Here is a 21602-nt window from a genome sequence, read left to right on the forward strand (position 1 = left end):
GCATCCAAACTGAATCAGTATTGATAGATCAGAAATATTGCTTGAATAATGTGTGAATGCCACACCTTTGTGAGCATGAATCACACGTGTGATTCACACATGTAATCACATGTGTGTTAATCAAAATTAAAAAGACAGCGTCCAGCATGAAAAAACTGTGACTTCAAATGATCAGTAACATAGATTAACAACGTTAATGAAAACTCACCCCATAAGAATGAAAAGTATTTGTGTACACTTCATTGCCTCCGATCAGATAAGAGGTTTGGGTTTTTTTCTTTTCACCACAGGCTTCTTAATATATAAACAGTAAAATCAATGATGTACTTTTAAACTACATTTAAAGAACATGATGACATTTTTTAAAGCCCAGAAGTGAATTGAATGCATGCAGTGGTAAAATAGATATGTTACAGATTCAGTTCACAATCTTAGATGTAGACAATAATAGTAGTTCTCAATCGTTTAATATCAAGTTTTACCTCTCTCAAGCTCTCTTAGCTCTCAAATTGTGACCATTATTGTCAACATTGAAATACAGTGGTGTAAATAGGCCGAGCAAAGTCAGCTACAGTCTTTTCACAGGTGGCAGACTTATTCCCAATAAGATAATTTGCTTTCTCATCATCATCCTCTTCCTCACATATACTTCAGACACTAGTATAGTGAAATTAAATTAAGATGGAACGAGAGATAAGGTGGCTCTAATTATTATTATTTAATTTGTAATTCTTTTTAGTTATTTGTTTTATTTTCTACACACTCCAAATTTCAAAACACCCAGAATATACAGTAGAACATTGGATGTATTTCTGACTCCAAGTACCACCAGAGGAAGCTTGTGTACCACTGGTACCACAGTTTGAGAACCATGGGTCTATGTCTTAGAACGTAGAAGAGTATACATTTTGTCAGTACATGTTGTGTAATCTTTACTTTGTGCACACATTTTTAAGTTACTGTGTGAATACCACAACAGTAACTTATTTTATTCTGCTTTCAACTGAAGTTTTTCCTTCTATTGTTTTGCTCCCTCTGTCCTTGAATGTATCTCCAGCAGTTTTCACCACTCCTCCTTTGCAATGATAATGTAATTTAGACAAAAAGCAAAGGGACCTTGTTCATTGTGCTATATTTGCAATCTTAAGCTGAAGTGAAGCCAATGTTGCCTTACAGGTTGGAATTTGTACTTGAATTATTCATGTGCTGTAAATCTGCTTTTCCTCCAAAGTGTATGTATGCATGTATAGTATGTATGAATGAATGAATGAATGAATGAATTAGCCGAAAACTTTGTTCAGGTAAGTGTTTTGTGTTTGAGCTCAGTGTGTCAGGAAAGTGTGGTGCAGACAGGCGGACACTGCAAGAGGTGATGCTATCACAGTGATGGATGAGAGAGAGTATCCTCTTCCTCTTCTCTTCTGTCATCACCATCTTCTTCACTATCTGTCACTTCCTGTCTGTCCATCTGTCCTCTATCTTCTATAATTAACCGCATCTCTGTCCACTCTACACCTAAACAATGTATCGTTGTTAGATTGAAATCACATTTTGAAACAACACAACAAGGAATTTGAAAAGCAACCCCTAAAAATTATTTTCCCCAAATAACTGAAAACTTTCTTTAAAAAATAAAAATAAAAAGAGAGAAGATGTTGATTTTTGTTTTTGGGGAAATTAGGAAAAATAGAAAAATATTTTTTGAGAGAGAGAGATTGAAAGATCCCATAGCCCAGAAGTGCCAAATTAACGCTGCATTTTTGTGTGTATCTGCGTCATTACCTCGTTTCTGAAGCCCTGAAAGTCCTTTTACATATATATAACCCATACATGGAATTCATTGCTTGAATTTTGTTGTGTGGTAGTGCTCTATCACATTTCAAATCCATACAGGGTTCCTATGAGTCCTTGAAATCCTTTAAAAATGTTTTGGTCCTTAAGTTGTTATTTCGATGAATGTATCCCATCATTGATACAAGTGCTCTTGTTTGTTACGACACCACCTACTGTCATGCCCTGAATTGCTTGCTGTATACGTAGACTAGGCCTACACAGAACAAATGTAAAGTTGTAATTAGTAGCGGTGTAGTGGGCACTGGACAATGCATCTGGGTCACCAAAGAAAATTACAAAGACTGATTTGCCCAAGACCCCAAGGACAATCACTTGGCCGGATGCAGAGTGAGCTGCAAATCAATAAAGGTGGACAACATGGACGGAGCGGCTCTTATAAGTTTTCTTTAAGCTGTGTCAGCGCATTTTGTCTTGAATTTGAGGAAATTTGTCCTGGAAATCCTGTAAAGCCCTTTTGGGGGGACCTTGTCTATCATACAGTGAATGTTAAACCGACTAATAATTTATATTGTAAATTCAAGCACAATGGCAATGTCTGTTAGGAAAAAACACAATTAGACAGTTCACCCCAGTCCTCACTAGCCACGTCTCACTTTTCTACAAAATGTTATATGTATGTCTATATATATATATATATATATATATATATATATATATATATATATATATATATATATATAAATAGTGTGTGTGTGTGTCATGTATAAAATAAAGTCAATGCAGTTTCATGCAGCTATGCTATGATGTCTCCGCCTACGCTGAGGTGGTACTATAGTGATGGAATTTTTTTTAGCTCTAAACCTCAACATATCCACTATAACTGTATTTGGCACCTGTTCATCAAAGAAAAGACGAGGACGAAGGAACGCAGAGTCACAGTCATGCACGTGGGAACATCATTTTGCATGCTCAAACACACTGTCCTTCCTTCAACGCACATCAAGAGCTATGAGACCATTATCAATTGCCATGAGAAACATCCTTAAAATGATGTAATGAATAATGTTAGAGTAACCAGCAACACACTTTAATGTTAAACTCAATTAAATCAATCAGAAGGTGATATATTGAACATATTTAATATAATGCCAGCACTCAGCAGGAACAATACAGGCAATATAACATTGACAGCATTTTTTAAAAGGTAATTTTTCCAAAACAATTTTGCTCACAGCCTTCTAACGTTTCCTCTTGGGCTAACAAGGGCTGATGCTCAGGCTCCTGAACTTCTCTAGCGGAACTCGACACACTTGTAACATCACTGTAATTTTGCACTGACTGCATCCTCACTGTGTTTTGGTTACTTTTGGGGTTTTTAGAAAAATGTACATCGCTCATCTTTCCACCATGACAGCCATCAGGAGAAACATGGGGTTAAGTGTCTTGCCCAAGGACACATCGGCACGTAGACTAGCAGAGCCGGGAATCTAACCATCAACCTTCGAGTTGAAAGATTGAAAGTAATAATTCTCCATATTACACGTTTCAATAACAAGCAACTAAACTATTTACATGCTGTGTGTTACACCCCTTGTCAGTAGGATGTCGCAGCACCCTCAGCACCCCACTTCCTGTGCCCCTGGTCACAGACAGCACTGCTTCATTAAAAACTCAGTGGTCAACCTTTAGACATGAGACTAAGCCCAATTGAAACCACAACAAGTAGTTAAAACACAAAGTAATTTTCTTTTTGCTGCAAAATCGCGTGCTCATGGTGTTTGCAGAAATTAACGATGGAGACTGGATTCTTCCAACTTTGCTTTATTCCCTCATGTCTTTTACTTACTTTACCATGTCAAGCTTTCCTCCTCTCTTCCTCACATTCTCTCGCTCTCTCTTTCCCAGTCTGTATTTTTTCCATTATTGGCCATTTATCACCGTGCAGCTTTTTAAAGTCTCCATGGGGTTTGAGGTTTTTTTTCTTTTTATTATTTCTGTGCAGCTAAGATTAGACCAGGGCTACAATAATTCAATGCTGTTTCATTTTCCACGTGTTCTCCCTCATGTGAAGTCACATTGATATATTTCTGTGCGCTGTGTCGTGAAAGCAAACTTTAGTGGGTTGGGGTCAGTGTTCAAGAGAAATCTGCACCGTGTGTGTGCGTGTGTTTGCTTATACCCTGTCACCTGCTGTCTGCGGCCAGTCGAGGAGGATTTCTGGAAGGTGGGAGTCCCACATTCTGGTGAGCAGGAGCTCACTCATTGCTATTTTTACTTTTATTTTATTACAACTCAAGCGTGAAATTAAACTGTGTATCCTCAGGACCAACACTGTTCATGTCATTTATTTAAATTAAAATCAGAATGAGGGGATTTGCCAAATGTGATTAAAGTGCCTATAAAGCAAATGCAGAGATCCACCTCTTCACACATTATATATGTTAGACCCATGGTTCTCAAACTGTGGTGCGTGTACTGCCAGTGGTACGCCAGCTTCCTCTGGTGGTACTTGGAGGAAAATCAGAAATACTGTTCTACTGTATATACTAGGTAATTTGAAGTTTGGAGTGCGTAGAAAATAAAACGAACATTTATAATAAATTAAATAATAATTATTAGCCACCTAATCTCTTGCTCCATCTTAATCTAATTTCACTATATATCTTCACTATATAAATCTGGACCACTGTATTTTAACATGTGATAATGGTGTTATTTTGAGAGCTCAATATTTACTCATGTGGTGCTTGGTATAACAGGTTTGAGAACCACTGATCAAGAGAATCATGGCTGAGGACATTGAATTATGGAGAAAAGACTGATAACCGTTTCTCTCCAGTCTTCTCTTCAGGATGTTTTAATCATGTCTAAAAATATTGCTTGAGGAGACATAGCTAGCATAACTGAAATGCGGTGACAATGTAAAACCCTGCTTCTCCAACTGCCGTCTCGTTAACTGAGATGTCTTTATCCAGAAAATGTGTCTCTGACATGAGGAAATGAAGAACAGAAAGAAGAGAAAACCCCTGCTGTGAAGCTGCAGTTACAACCAATAGAGAAAGAGGGAGACAGAGAGCAGTTGTTTCACTGGAATCACAAAAGGTTTTCTTTTCAGAAATTAAGAAATGTTTGTTCTTCCTTTGAGAAGCACAAACATAAAAAGACATAGAACATAGAAATAAAGCGGTTGTACATCATTATCTGAGTATTTTCCATGCAGTGTAGAGGAGTCAGACCTTTTGTGAATGAATGTATTCAGTTGTGAAAGTGTCTGCATGTGTCTGCACCAGTTAATACCTCTCTGGGTTTGTTTCACCAGCCTGATAAGTACAAATGAATGCCTTCACATTAGTGGAGAGCCTGTTGTTTTCTCATAGCTTGTCTCTGGGCCACATTACAGGCGGAAGACAGAAACAAAGAGTGGCCTGGACTTGAAAGAACTGTCACTCCTTTTACCGACAGCAGACGCTAAAGCAGCTGTGTGTGTGTGAGTCTGCTGTAAAACGATCAGACCAGTGCCCAGCTGTACTCGGTGTCAGTGGGTTTAAGGTGTGTATGTGTGTTTGTGTTTGAAGCTGGATAAGTCACAAGTCAAATCACAGGGAGTTAAAGGAGAAGGCTGCACACTTTTTTGTCCCTCAGTCTATCTACAGTATTGGAGGAATGAAGAAAGGAGGTAAAAGGAGAGAGACAGAGCGATTTAGAGATGAAGAGATAAACTGTGTCAAGAGACAAGACTGTATGGCACATGGACACCAAACGAAACATAAACAACCGTTTTCTTTGTTGTTTTCACAAAGTACTGCATTCGGTGTCTACACAAAAATGCGAGGGTGGCGTATTTAGTTCTCCCAAAATGCCATTTCTGTGTGGATAAAAGGCTGATACAATAAAAACAAAATTGCAGATTCAGGTAGACTCACTTTAGTCTGGATTGCCCCTTACACAACAAGGATAAACATCTTTAGTTTAATTATCATGGAAGGAGAAGGAGTGTGGTGAAGAACTTCGAACTGTGGAGGGCATTACACTACTCAGTGTACAGCCTGCCAAGATGATTAGAAGAAGCAGACTTTACAACACAAATCATGATATAATGTCTTTCCAGGACTATAAACAAATATGTCTCCTTTGATATATTTTTACTCATCTGCCCTGCCGTCAGTGCTCAATCACTTGAAGTCTCAGCATCTCCTCCTCAGTATGTGCAGGAAATAAGGGAGCAGTTGACAGTTAATTTGGGAAATACTTTGGCTTTATTTTCATTTGGATTGTTGTTTGTTATAATAATCATGCTTGTGTTCATTCATTGTGATTTGGTGGATAATTTGTGTTTGGATGAGAGGGGCAGATAATGAGCGGTCTACCTCCCACTCGGGCAGTTTATATTGGGTTACAGAGGAGGCGACACCTATTTGCTCACAACTGGATTTAATTGTTTTGATTTGGACTTGCATTTCTATATTTTTTTATAAACAGCATTTTGGACATTTTTCATATTTATTTTGTTTTTCACTTGTAAATATATTTCACTGTGTGCACCGACCCAAGGTGCACTGTGTTGGGTTTAACAAATCACACCAAAACACGAGTGCAACTTTTAGATATTTAAATGCACAAAAGTTACATAATATATTTAAATAAATCAGTTGTGTCGACTGAACAGACATTCTGCTGTGTCGCCGTTTGAGGGCAGCTATCTGTGAACTTCCTAGATTCAGGATCCCAAATTGAAGGACACTAAGTGATACGTTCCTTTTCCTCTCTCCTGTTAAGATTGTCCTCCTCCCTGGCTCACGTTTCCTGAGGGAGGACCACAGAGAAAAAGTCTAAAGTGCAGCTGAAAAGGGGCAGGAAAAGTCACAAAAGGCTCTGAGGGAAAGTCATAGCAGTCTGTTATTATCTCTTCTCTGCTCCTGTAATTATACTCCCACTGTCTCTATGAGATATACTGACACACACACACACACATACACACACAGTAACAAGTACTAGTGCATGCACACATGTTCCAGCGGAAACATATGCAGTGTGCCGCTGCATTAGTGAGGCCGTTTGGCCTGTACTGTTTCCAAATCTGGATCAGAGTCGGACTGTTCAGTATAAGACAGGTTAAAACAATAGCTTAGGGGTTTTCCTAAAGTGTGGTTGTAGGAGACAACACGTAATCAGTAGCTATGTTTACATCTGACAAAATGTCTTCATTCTAGACAGATTAGTTCTGATTGGAATTTAAAATTCCATCGTTTACATGGACACAAAATAAAATGGTCCAACTGTGGTGTGGGCACACGTGTCGCAAGTGTTCAGTCAGAATGGACTATTTTGACATGCGCAGTGTTGTCTAATTTGTCTAAAAGTAGAAGCAGAAGATGAAGCTTCACTTTCACTTTTGTAGTAAACAAATGCTATGATACCAGCCCTCTCGTTCAGAATGAAACTTGATTGTTATGGGATCAGATTTTTCGAAATGGCATGGATACATAACATATTTTTATTCCAATCAGGCATTTATGCCAATTACTTGTGTCCATGTAAACATAGCTACTGTGCCATCCCCACCACTGTCCCCAGCACATACATCCACCCTCACCTAAAACATGGCTGCCAGTGTGTTTTTTTGCTAAGCTAAAACTGCTTCATTTCATCGACTCAGACAGTCCTGTTGGTTTACAGTCCCTGCTGTGCACATTTGTGTTCTTCATTTGAATATTTCATGTTAACAATACACATTTTGACTGGTCAGATGTGTACACATTTGAAGTAAAATGTCAAAAATTAGACCTCACTCCGAAAAGCAGCAATATGATGTATATATCTCTGATGTAGAAGCCCACACTGACTGCATTGAGGTGTGAAACATATTATCAACATTAAATTAAAACACATGTATATTGCATAGGCCTTAGAGTTCCCATGGCAACAGAAATCAGCAATTTTAGTGCTTTTATCGCATATATGTTGCTTGAAATGTAACCAACACACCTGTATACAACTTAATAATATCAAACAAGCGTTTTTCCTATTGTTCCTTTTGAACTTCATAACTTGCTATGCCCACCAATATAACACTACAAGTTCTCTGAGAGCTATGAGGACTTTGAAGCTTCCGTCACTGTGGCACACATGGCTAGCACTGTTGCCTCACAGCAAGAAGGTTGCCAGTTTGCATTTTGGTTCAGGCCTCTCCGTGTGGAGTTTGCGTGTTCAATTCAATTTTATTTGTATTGTGCCGATTCATAACATACGCTACCTCAAGGCACTTTACATGGTAAGGACCTTACAATAATATAGAATAAACTCCCTTTTCACAGGAAGAAATCTCTGATAGAACCAGACTTAGGGTATACGAACATCTGCCTCGACCTGTTGGGGCATGAGAGAGGAGAGAAAGGGGGGTTAGTGAAGGAGAGACCAATAAAGATAGAAGCTATGAAAGCTTATATTCTCCTTGTGTCTGCATGGGTTTCCTCCCAGTCAAAAAACATGCAGAGGTTAATTGGACACTCTAAATTGACCATAGGTGTGAGTATGGGAGTGAATGTTTCTCTCTGTGTGTTTGCCCTGCAACCTGATGAGGGTGTCACCCCACCTTTTGCCCTGTGTCAGCTGGGATTGGCTCCATCCGCCCCGTGACTCTCATGTGGAGGACAAAGCGGTCGACAATGAATTAATGAAGGAACCTCTGTGCCCCCCTCAGGAAGTTTGAGTATTTAATATAACACTGCTGGCTAACTGCTGAATATCCATGTATTTTTAACAGTAGAATCAATTTTAGAAAGTTTTCTTCATTTGAATGAATGATAAGTTAGTCAAAGCATCATGACTGAAACTTTTACCCTCCAGCTCCTTCATTGGAACATTCCTGTGGTTTGATGCAGGTCTGACTGTGTGCAGCTGCAGTGATCAGTACAGATAAAAAGGTTTTTAGTGTAACCTTTGGGCAAAAGTGGCGAGACGCTGGTCAGGTGACTGCTCTCCCTCTGCTGACCTCATGTCTTATTAATAGCATTATGGAAAGTTAACATGCCATCGGCCTCACTGCAAAGGATGAATCAACTGTCAAGCCTTTCTTATTACAGGGCCCTGTTGCTCTTTACAGAGACGCAGGTGAGGCAAGGATGTGTGTGTTTGTGGGCCAGCATGTGTGTGTGTTTGTGTGTGTATGAGAAAGAGACAGTTTGGTACAGTGGCAGCTTTATGCATGCCTGCTCTATGAATGCCAGTCTGTAGGCAGTGAGGTGCAGAGACAGACTGCCCTCAGTGCTATGTGTGTGTGTGTGTGTGTGTGTGTGAGGGAGAGAGAGAAGGCGCGCACACACACGTTTCTTTGATGAATCTTATTGATCTTTGTTTAGATCCTACACTTCACAGACAGCACATGGAGTACGAATCAGATGCACAAACGTAAAACAAGGTTACAGGATACAACACGATAAAAAAATCATCCTTCCAACATCATTGACAAAAGACTGAAACCACAGGATAAATTGTGCCACAGACAGCCTCTGAAGATCAGTGACATTTAGTGGAATTTTGAGAAGTTCCTGGTGGAGCCAGATGTGAAGCCTGTGATGAGGTGCCACCCATCGGTCAACATTTTTGTGGTCCGAGCTGACGTTCACAGACACAGAGGTTTATCAATTAGATCCATGGTCAGAATTATCTGTATGTTTTACACTTAAGAAAGAGGGGAATCTCTCACACCCAGTTTTACATCTAATTTCATCTGTGGTGTCTGTTTACAGTGAGGTTAATTATCATGAAGCCGCAGGAACACTGCTGAGCTCAAGGTTAGAGGTACAATCAGAAGAGGGCAAACCAAACTGACCTTTTTTATGTGAAGCTGCTAAATACACATGCTTTTATGACTTTTTGTCAGATTTGTATTTGATGCTGACACAAGTTTATGTCAGCAGGGGATTATTGGGGTAATGTGCGAACAAATAGCTGAGTAATGACATCAACTGTCCCGTGGGAATAGCTTGACATATCCAGAGGTCAGTGACTTCCATCACAGCTTCCTCTCTGCATCTACTGATCTCACCTCCTCCTCCTCCTTCTTCTCCTCCTTTACTCCCTCATCCTCAGTCTTTCATCAGATCTACACAAGAGTTTGAGTGACTGAGCCGCTTGAAGAGATAAAATAGATGACAGAAATCCTGATGAAAGAAGGAAGATAAGAACGGAAAAAAGTAAAGGCACCGCAGATGACCAGATTCTCTCTCTCTTTGGTTCTTTTCTCATGTTAATTACAGCATTTGTCCTCCAAGATGGTGTGTGTGTGTGTGGGGGCTTAGATTTGCTGCCACATTCATGTGAATCATGGCCAGATGTCTCTGTGAGCAGATAAAAAATCTAAGATTTTCATCAACAGAGCTGCTATTCACTTGCCACTGATGCACAGGCTTTGAAGTGATGGTGTTTGCGTGAATGGGGAGGCGTGGAGATCACACAGTGGGTGGGTATGAGATGAGGCCTTCTTCTTGAGCAGATATCACGCTGTTTATAGTGTATACAAGTAATTCATTCAATACGATCATTAAATATGTGCAATATGAATTACTGGGATACAGAATAGGCATTTACAGTGGAACACATGGCTAAGATTTTTGCTTTTCAGAGAGAAGGTTGCCATTTTGAAATGCTGTTTTCTCCAGGTTGTCCGTTTCTTCCCACAGTCCAAAAACATACAGAAGTTAACTTGACACTCTTGTTAATGTGAATGTGACAGTGAATGGTTGTTTGTCTCTGTATGTTGGCCGTGGCCAGGGTATGACCCTGCCTTTCACCCTGTGTCAGCTGTGATTGGCTCCAGCAATCCCGCAACCCTCATGTGGAGGATAAAGCATTAGACAATGAATGAATGACTGACTGAGGGCATTTTGGATCATTTACAGGGCAAAGTTACCAAATGTTGGAGAATACCTTGTTTCTTCTTAGAAGGTACTGTCATGGTTCTCAAAATAAAATTTAAGTCTTTTTAGAACTTTGGTCATACCACTTACCACAATTTAAATTCAATGTCAACTGCTATAATAGAGGATTGTAAGCCATGGAATACTATTATTTACCATGTTGCATAACAGACCAACATTCAATGACCCTCTGATATACTGCATATACATGCATGTGTATGTATCATTGCATTGCATTGTAAAAATGCAGCCAATGTTCACAGGCGTGTTGGACCATTTGCATTATTAAAATCAATACAGAAATATTCATGTAGGAAATAATTATAAGATGGTCACTTTAGCCCAGTTACAAGTAATTATTCAAATTAAAATAATAATGATATTATTATTATTTTTGTTGCTATTACTATTATTGTTATTATTATTATTGTTGTTATCATTATTATTATTATTGATAATAACAACAACAACAACAATAACAAAAATAATAATAATAATAATAATAAAAAACGTAATTTGTGAACAATATTTGCCATTAACCCCCATTAGACCAAATGAATGTACTTTTTGAGAAAATGCTATACAAAGGAAAAGGTATGGGGGCAGGTAGGATAATGTACTTTACATTGCACCTACAATTTCAACACATATTCTCCCCACCACATATGTAATGTTCATCTGTAGAGGGTGTTAAGTATGTAGTCATTAATATGTTCAATATGTTCTTTATTATGTTCTTCACAGAAAATGAGCCATGGCCATTGAGTCTGAGGTTAAAAAAGCCTTTTAGCAAATACTAAAAATGGGTCCTGCACTAAACCCAAACACAAGGATTAATAATAGTATAATAATCCTCTATACTTTAATACTTTTGTAGGATTGCAGGGTTAGGAGTTTGTGTGTTCCACAGATGCCTAGTTGGCCATTTTCAACACAGGCTTTGCAAAAGTTAACTATCTATTTTATTGGGCAGTAAAAGCCTCCATGATGTGTTTTCCAGCTGAAATTTCAGTTATTTCAAGGGCATTTGCTTCAAGCCATTTCTAATGTCCTACCCTGATACACAATAGTCACGTTTATTGTCTTGTAAGAAATTATTATGTATGTTCACACAAGATTTTAAAAAGGTTACTATATGGCTGTAATGCACATTTTTCAGATGATGGATAAACTTGTAGTTGTATCAACAAAAGAGACTATTGGCGGCATCTTAAAGCTGCTGACAGTTTTACAATGTACTTAAAATAAAATGTGTTAAAAGTCCTGTATGAAATACTTAAAGTGTAATTGAACCCCCTCATCTGGGGCGAAGTCCACTCAATGCCGGATGTTGAAAAAAGTCAAGACGTGTGCTGAGAGCTTAGTGAGGGAGAGGACGGAGAGAGAGTGGGGAGCAGTGCAGCGGGCATGGCCTTGCAGTGAATCTTACTGTGAAGAAAATCTCCACCGCTTATAAGGTGCTCAGTCTCAATCACTCACACTGTGCTTTGATTGACATAGCAACAGTTCTGGCGCTTATAAAAGGGGCTAGGAGTCTGGGATAACAAGCCTAGCACGATTGGACAACAAGGCGATGAAGAGTGTAACATTGATGAAATCATAGACTATGAAAGCCCATGGCAAAATCTGAATGTGAAGATTTGCATCCAGGAGCAGAAATACAACTTATTTTGGAGTCCTTCTGCAGCGCTCCATCACAGAACTCCTAGACCAGTATTAACCCTGGTCATATGTTTTCTGTTTCTCTGACTCCTTTCAACCAAAGTATTAGCTTTTTGGGGGGTAAATCTGAAGAGTTGCCTTCAGCTGTATACATTCATATGCTTAAGCTGACATAGCTCCCTGCCACACCTGCCTGCTGTTGTTACTGCTCAGGTGGTCCTCTATCCTCTTCCTTTAGTCTGCCTTGGCCTCTCTGATGCCCTTCAGGTTTGCTAGGGCTGTGCTGTAGAGTTCTTTGTTGCCGGACCTCCAGGCGGTGTTCCTCTCTTTTAGCAGCTGCTGGACCCTCCGTGTCATCCAGGGTTTCTGGTTGGGGTAGACCCAGATGTGTCTGGCCACTGTGACAGTGTCTATGCAGTTCTTAATGTAGCACAGAACACTATCTGTGAACACTTCCAGATCCTGATGTTCAAAGCAGTCCTGTAGCTGCTGGGAGGCAACCTCTGGCCATTTGGCAACAGTCTTCCTGAGGGGGGAATATGCAGGGATTAAAAGCAAGGACAAGTGGCCGGACTGGCCCAAGTCTGGTAGTGATCTTGCCTTGTTGCCCTGTTTGATGTTCTAGTATACCTTGTCCAAGTTGTTATCTCCCCTAGTAGCACACTTAACATGCTGGTGAAATTTAGGGAGTGCTGCCTTTAAGTCTGCATGATTGAAATCTCCTGCTATGAGATTCACAGCGTCATGATACACCTGTATGTAAACACAGTGACTGTGGTTACCTCACTTGAAAAATGCTGAACTGTCCCTTTAAAGTTGAAATGCACATTGTAAACCTTTTTAACCAATAACATTCATCTAGGCATGACTGTCCATTTCCTTCATGACTGCTCCGTCATGTGAAGGATCATAACATGCCACAGAGCTGCCTTTGTATTTTATCAAGTGATAAAAATGTGAAAATGCTGGTTTCCTCACATGTTCGTGATTAAATTTGTATGGTGTTGGTGTCCCTGAGGTATTTCAGCACTTCAGCTCTGGCCACTGTAGCCCTGAAAGACCACACTTATGTGATGGAGCTGAAATGCTGCGGGCAACAGTACAATCAATTTAGAGTCCTTGAGGAGACTGCGGCACTACCCTGGAGGAGAATTCAGACCCAAAGGAAAAATAACATGAGAGAACATGACTATCTTTCAGAATGAAAGCCTCACACTGCCATCCCCACCCCCTCAGACTCTTGGCATTCCTCCACCTCTCTCTTATTTCCTTCCTGTCAAGGTCCACTTCATCACAAGCATCACTGAATATGAAATGTGCCTCAGATGAATGCCAATTATATTTGCTCATACTGAACACTCAGTATCAGTAATATGCTCCAATATCATTATTTCCTCCATGGACTAATCTCTATATGGTCTGTGGAATGAGTCTTGAAAGAGATAAGTCCGTTAGAATAAAAATAAACTTAATAAACCTCTATCACAGTGTCTGTCTTCCCGTATATCTTGGTTCAGTTTCATTCATTTTAGAGTGCTTTATTGGCACAGCCAAGGAAATTATACAACAGCAGCACCACAACAGATGATTACAGAGATAAAAGCAATTGTTTTTTGTTGGTGAAAATCTCAACACCAAACAAAATCAATTAAAAATGTTCACTCGAATTAAATCCCAAACTATATTTTATGTATAATTATATGGAAATTTCCAGTTTACTCTATCAAATGCTTTTCTTGTTGAGTCTGCCCTTAATCAATCTTGTCTGGTCTGGGTGAAATATGAAGTGGGTCATTTTTTCCAATCTTCTCTCTAAGGCTTTTTGAGATCTGCATTTATGAGTGAGATAGTTCAATGTGTGTGAGTGTGGGGTCTTTATCAGTTTTCAGGTGGAGACCGATATGTTCTGTGTTTATTTTTGAAGAATGCTGCTTTCCTTAATTTATATTACCAGTTTGTAAAAATGGGTACTAATATAGACCAGAATATTTTGTGAAATTTTGCCTGGAATCCATCTGGTCTCTGGGCTTTCCTGTTTGGCATATAATGGAGGGCTTCATGGAGTTCAGTCATTAAGATAGAGGACTCCATGGCCCTGAGCTGATCATTAATAACCTGTGGTAGAGCTATAGAGTTTAAAAATGTGTCCGCTTTCTAAATGTATGTGGGGGAATTGTGGTGAGGTGAACTGGCAATCTGACTTAGATAGGTGAGTCTCTTGTAGTAAGACAATGTTTGCTTGTGGATTATTTAAGTGATTAAGAATTTAAGTATTTTATGTTTAGAGCTGATTCCGCACACATTCCAAGTGACAAGACTGTGTAGTCATATTAACTTATCTAGTTATCTAGTCTAAGCCGTGTGTATTCTCTTTGAGCAGGGGTGTGTGTGTGTGTGAGTGTCTGTCTAACTAGTTGGTGATTTGTAGTTAAGAGAAAATGTTTGGTCAAGATGCGCACCGCCATGTTTGAGCCTCCTCAGTGTGCCTATTTTAAACGTGGCAGGACACCTTACCTGTTCAGTGCCTTGTTATGCCTTGTTATGTAACAGTGTTACATAACAAGGCATTACTAGCAGTCATTACAACAATTGTAATTACAACCCACTATAATAACAAAACAACAACAATAATAATAATAACAATAACAATATTGATAATAACAACAATAATAATAATAAGAAGAAGAATAGGATGGATGGATGGATAATAGGAAAATAAACATAACCAATGACAAGGCACTTTTGGTTAGAAATTACATGCTGAATTAAAAATAATAAATAAATAATAATGAAACAAAGATCAATGATTATGTAAATCAATCATATAACAGTATACAGTATATTGTGGAACACATGGCAACACACTGAAATCCTCAACCAATTTTTCCCAAACTTTCTATATTGTGAACCAATATTTTATTTTTTTTAAATGATTATTGTGATCCAAATCAGTCATTATGAAATAATTGATCATTCCAAAATATATTGTAACTTAGTTGCATGCATCCAAAGTCCAAAATCCATCTACGCATAAATCTTCAATTAAAGTTTGGGGACCCACCTGAGGGTCCCGACCCAGACATTGGCAACCACTGCCATAGTCTGTGGGTGGAGATGGCTGTCTTTAACCCAGTTTAACAGGATTTATGGATGTGCAACGAGCAGAGGCTTGTGCATCAGTTTGTAACAGTTCTAACATAGTGCAGTTTTTCTCGAGGGCAAACCTAGTAAAAACACATTTTCCCCCAGATTCTGATGCTGTGTTGTGCACCAATAATCAGTTTTTCCCTCATGTTTGCATCCATTCAGACCCTTGACTTTGCCTGAAGAAGGTTGAGCACCGACGTGTTGCCAATATAGTGAGACAGTGTGTGTGTGGGTTTGCTACTTTAAATCCATTTATCATCTTCCCACACACCTGAAATGCATTCTTCTGCTTCAGCTTTATCATTTATCTTTTTTTACAGCTCACTAATGCACACCATGTAATAAAAGACAAAAGTAGCAGTTTTAGTAACTCCTACATCACGATACAGGTGAATGCCCTCCAAAAAATTTAACATGAATTTCACAGCACTGTCTCTTCCTCTCTCAATCTCCCTCCATCTTTGCTCCTCCCCGACCAGATGGAGTTGTCAGGAGGGGCAGTACTTCACCAGGCCAGGAGGGATCAGGTAGTGGATTCTTGTCGCATGTACAGCGCATCCAGCCGCAAGCGGCGAGTCCTGACGCCCGGAGACCTCAAACATCTTGTGGTGGACGAGGACCATGAGCTCATCTACTGTTATGTGCCCAAGGTGGCATGTACCAACTGGAAACGGGTCATGATGGTGCTCACTGGTCGAGGCAAATACAGGTGAGTCTGCTACCTGTGACACTGGCCAGTGAGAGAGAGTTGCCTACTGACTACTATTGCTCTGTGATGAAATAGCTTTTTCAGTGATCTGCATATTTGATTTAGGACAGATTTATAGAGATGAGCAAATACCATACTCAGTATCAGTTTCGGTGTGATACTGATCAAAATCACTGGATCAGATATTGGCAGAAGTGATTGCTGTAAGACAGCAAGGGAACCTCTGAATTTCATAAAATAAATGGTCAAATATGTATTTAGTACACTTCATTACTGCACTAAAACATGATCAACTCTATGACTAGTTTGTTTAGAATCAGCTTTTTATCACAGATCGTCTGATGCGAGCAGAGAGTACAATTCATGTATAGATAACAGGGCCTGAAATTAGCTTCCTATCTTTCAAAGACCAGCATCTGCCTCTGGATATCAAACAGAGAAAATGTAAAATCCAGTACAACCCAAAAATCCTATACATTGCATGCTTTACTATGTACAGACTGTTAAAATGGCATGTTGTGAGATGTTTAATTTGTTACACAGTTGTAGAATTAAGTGTTAGAAATAGCTTGAAATGGAACAACAACGTGTTTTTAACAGCTTCATATTTTAAAAGGTTGAAAATGACTCTATCACACTGATATTGCTAGATACTCAAGTTTGTGATATCGGTATTGGTATCATGCCATCCCTAGTTGTTTATGCCGGATGGCCTTCCTTACCACCCTGTAGAGTCAATTTAAGTCATATTCACACCAGCCCTTCTAATTTTAATCTAATTTGTTTGGTAGGCGTGAACGCGCAGCCAAGCTCTGATCCGCACCAAAAAAGTGGTTAAGCACAACCAAAACATGCACATGTGTAGAACGATAGCCGGGAGAAATGTTTGAGCCTATTGCTGCAGCGTGTATGTGTTGTGTGTATGTTCACATAAAACAAAATAAACAACCCAAGACCAATAGGATTTGATGCAGCACCATGTTTTGCTCTGATGGGGAGGAAACAAAAGTTGTCCCGCATTAACCAATAGATGAGCGAGTTTTCGTGTTCATTTTTTGTCTAATCTTCTCCTTCAGTAATTCTTGATGCAGTGCCACCTCAGGCGAGGAGGGGAATACAATATTGAAAGGTTCAGTTCGTTTCACTATAGTGCGGTGTGAAAGTAAACTCAGACCAGCTGAATGTTGGAACCCCCAATTGAACCATGATCATCAAGCAGTCTAGCGGACTGTGAGGTGTGAATACAACACTCGAGTGAGCAATTAACTGAATCAATGGGGGGCCTTGTTCAAAGGTACCCTAGTCCTTGTTGGGATTTGAACTGGATACCCAAGTTTCCTTTCGACAAGCCATGGGCTGTCCCGACTTAATCATTGAATAATTGATTTATTGTATATTTTATTAATGATTAATAATAATTTTAGAAAATGCGTTTGGTAAGACACCAAGAGGCACAGGTTAGCATTGAATGTAGTAAACCAGGTTAGTGGGTAGTAGCTTATTGCTAATTATGCAATAAGCTACTACCCACTAACTGTATTTTGCAGCCAGTGGTAAGCACAATTGAGAGCATGGAGACTCTACTGTAGCTTGTTGGAATCCAAAAGAATCTGATGTGTCAAGCTGTCCCAGTGAAATAGTGGACAGGGTGAGATGTGTTTTTTTAATGACAGACCTGCATGAAATTACTACATCAACTTTTCAGTGAAGAAATAGAACGATAGCCGGCAGACTTTCATCTGTTTTCTCACAAACAATGATCACTCTTTAAACATCTCTACCTACATATTTGCATTAATCTTTTCACTTTCCCCTCTTATGTGACTTTGACAGACATGCAGCCTTTACATGCACATATCTGACTCTCCTCAGCATCTGTTAAGTGGTATTGGTAAACAAAACCAAATCCTTCCGGTCTGGGATGGAAAATATAGCCAAACAGGCAGCAGCTCACAGTTCTCTCTGGTTAGGATTGGATCTAAACAGGGCCTCACATTAGCTTTCCCTGCTGCTTCTCCACATGTGAAGTTCCGAACGGAAAAATACAGTTATTTGAATTTAATTGATTGATGTAGGTCCAGAAGTCTGCAATCTGGGATGATTTATGTCACACCACGTGATCATAGAGCAGAGGATTATCTTTGATCTGGTGTAAGGTGGATATAAATATCAGGCAAAACAGGATAAAGCTAAAATTGTGACTTTGGGCATGACTTGGTTCTGCTGGTGGTTAAAATATCAGTCCAAAAAGGAAGTGTTCATGGTTCAATGTATTTCAGTCAACTGTATGTAATGTTTTTAGATAAAATAAAGGGAACCAATGACAACGTTTTCCTTCTTTTTTTACAAAAAGCAACTAAGCTCTATACAAATCTGTTATGATAGAGAACATTCTACAAAGGATGAGTAAAGCACAATATGTGTCCAGCCATGGAAAACCAGCAACAAGTGGGCCAAGGGACATTTTGAGTTATTTACAGATTATGAAAGTGTGATTTCTAAGATGTCCAACAATGTCTAACACGTGTAAATCTGAAAATATTTGAAGAGGATATGGCCATTTGAATGTAGGCACTCCTCTAACTGGTTTAGAGATAAATTCAGTCTGAAAGATTTTGGCCTACTTAGGGAGCCCAGGCAGTAGTTTGCGTCACATTTACAAAGTACAACCCCCTCCCAGTCTAGCTGCCAGTGACATATCTGTTAGCCCACAGGACAGAAACTATTGTACTAGTTTGAACAATGGTTATCAATAGCAGGTCTAAGGACCCAGAGGGTTCTATCAAGAGCTCCCATAGTTCCCAGAGAAAGGAATGAATATAGTTAGCTTGTAGTTAGAATGTAGCTTAAATGCTAACATTAGCAATAAAGCATAGCAGAAGAGAGATCAGCGTCAGCATGGCCAGAATCCTCTGTCTTCATTAGAATTGTATTAATCCCCTTAGGGAAAGTATTCCTCTGCATTTGACCCATCCTAGTTTAATTAGGAGCAGTGGGCTGCCACACTGAGTGGCCACAGGCTGCGAAAGATTATCTTAGCATTATAGCGTTGTAGCATTATTATAGAAGAGGAGTCCCACTTCTTAATATGCAGTAGCGGGAACAAAAGCACTGGAATGTGGTATCACCACACTCTAACTATGAATTGATTCATAGTTAGGGTGGAGCTGGAACTGGAGATGATAGACCTCCATTATATTTTTTTTATTTTGTTCCTCACAAAATCCTGTGCTTTTTCTTTCAGTGACCCCATGGACATCCCCTCAAATGAAGCCCATGTTCCATCCAACCTGAAGACACTGAACCAGTACAGTATTGCAGAGATCAACCACCGCCTCAAGCACTACCTCAAGTTCCTCTTTGTCCGTGAGCCCTTTGAGAGGCTGGTCTCTGCATATCGTAACAAGTTCACCCTCAAGTACAACTCGTCCTTCCACAAGCGCTTTGGCACCCGTATAGTCCGACGCTACCGAAAGAATGCCACACACGATGCCCTGGTCAATGGTGATGATGTTAAATTTAAAGAATTCGCGGAGTACTTGGTGGACCCAGCCACTCTGCGAGATGGCCCTCTCAACGAACACTGGCAGACTGTTTACCAGCTTTGCCACCCATGTCACATCCACTATGACCTGGTGGGCAAGTACGAGACGCTGGAGGAGGATGCAAACTATGTTTTACGCTTGGTGGGTGTTGGCGACTCCCTGCACTTCCCAAGCTATGCCAAGTCCACTCGTACCACAGATGCCATGACTGCCCAGTTCTTCAGCAATATCAGCTCTCAACAGCAGATCCAACTCTACCAGCTTTACAAGTTGGACTTCCTCATGTTCAACTACTCCACACCCAGCTACCTACGGCTGGACTAACAGAGGACAGAGCTGGTACTCTGAGATGGGTTGTCTTGTTCAAAGACAGGCAACAAAATGAGTGATGGCCAGAATTTATTTGGGGAGCAAACCTGATTTCAAATTTTTTATCGTACCTTGCAGATGTGGTGTCTGAAATGAACAATATAACAAATGCTGAAAGAAGGAAAATAACAGTGTTAGTCTGGGCATAAGTGGAAGGATTCCCAGTCAACTCTGGGTAACAAAGAGAGCACTGATCGGGGGAGAATGTGGACTAAATGGACTGAACGCATGCAGAGACTTAAGTGAGTGGGTGAAGCAGGTCTTCAAGAGGTTTTAAAAAGGGAACTCATCCTCATAGGACAAACTTGAAGATGGGCTCTCCAGATGAAGTTCCTGACATGTTTAAATAAACTGCTGACAAATTAGGCTGCTTTAGATTCTGCAAAGTAAACAGCGGCCTCGCACGCGCCCTGACCCCAATGCATCGTGGGAGCAAAGCTTGTCTCCCCCTTTCCTGATCAATAGAGTCACTCCGTCAAATTGTAAAAGACAGTTCATGTCCCTTGCTGCTTGGCCAGCCCCCGTCTTCCTTGCCCTCATTAGATTCATACATGTCAGAGAGAAACTGGCTCAGCACCACCTCAAGGATGCCTCAGAATGGATGGCTATTAACTTATTTCTCAAGACCTCCACAACTTACTGTATGTTATGATGGCATGGTTTTCAGCCATCAGTTCCAACCGAACGACTTCTGTCACAGGTCTCTGTCATTGTGATGACGGCAGGAACCTCTAGTGTTGCACACAGAGGACGCCTGCTGCAACTGTAAAGTATGGAAGTGTTTATGATTTATTGCGTGTAAAGATCCTTGACACTTTGATCTACTGGATGTGGTTTGAAAGGTACAGCAAGTACTGAGTCCACTGAGTCCACTGCTGAGTTGTAAGAAGTCAGTATGGTTATAAAAGTGTTAAATGTGTTGGATCTAAAACTACGCTTACCCTGCCCAGCTGCTCCCGGGTCACCATATCCAGGACCACAACCCTAAATCCCCTGTTCTGATGACTGAACGTGTGTTTCTTTAAATTAAGATGATCCTTTTTGTCTACATGCTTAGTTTTGTTTGTACTGAAGCATTGCTGCGAGCAGCAATTACAAACGGTTATTTAATTTTCTCTGTTCATTAAATTGAAAAAAACAACTTGATGTTTTGTTTTCTCTTAACTCATGAACATATTGAAAGGTTGTTTAAGAGTTTTTTTGTTCCTTCACAAGTCCCCTCTGATGCCATTACATGATTAGTACAGCACTTTCATTTCAGGAGGTATATTTTAGCCAGGACCTTTTTCCTTCTATGTCTGACATCATCAGAAGTTTGTGGGTGATTTTATTTGCTGTCATCAATCATTTGGTGCCAAAAATAGCTGTGACAGCATCAACAATCCACACTTAGTGTTAAGTGCACTTCAGTGCCGTCAAGCATATTCATGGTCTGACTCGCTTTTACCCATCTGGAAC

At 39.9% G+C, this 21602-nt stretch overlaps 1 protein-coding gene across 1 annotated transcript in view; it reads left to right on the forward strand.

The window, feature by feature from the left end:
• Positions 1-21285, forward strand: part of chst11 (carbohydrate (chondroitin 4) sulfotransferase 11) — a 94067-nt gene extending 72782 nt beyond the window's left edge. Inside the window, exons 3-4 of the mRNA XM_044020781.1 lie at positions 16001-16230; positions 19475-21285. Of these exons, the coding sequence (XP_043876716.1) occupies positions 16001-16230; positions 19475-20099 (855 nt within the window). The 3' untranslated portion in view covers positions 20100-21285. The remainder of the gene's footprint in view (positions 1-16000; positions 16231-19474) is intronic.
• The last annotated feature ends 317 nt before the right edge of the window (positions 21286-21602 follow it).

Source organism: Solea senegalensis, linkage group LG3 (genome assembly GCF_019176455.1).
Source record: "Solea senegalensis isolate Sse05_10M linkage group LG3, IFAPA_SoseM_1, whole genome shotgun sequence".
NCBI classification, from domain to species: Eukaryota; Metazoa; Chordata; class Actinopteri; order Pleuronectiformes; family Soleidae; genus Solea; species Solea senegalensis.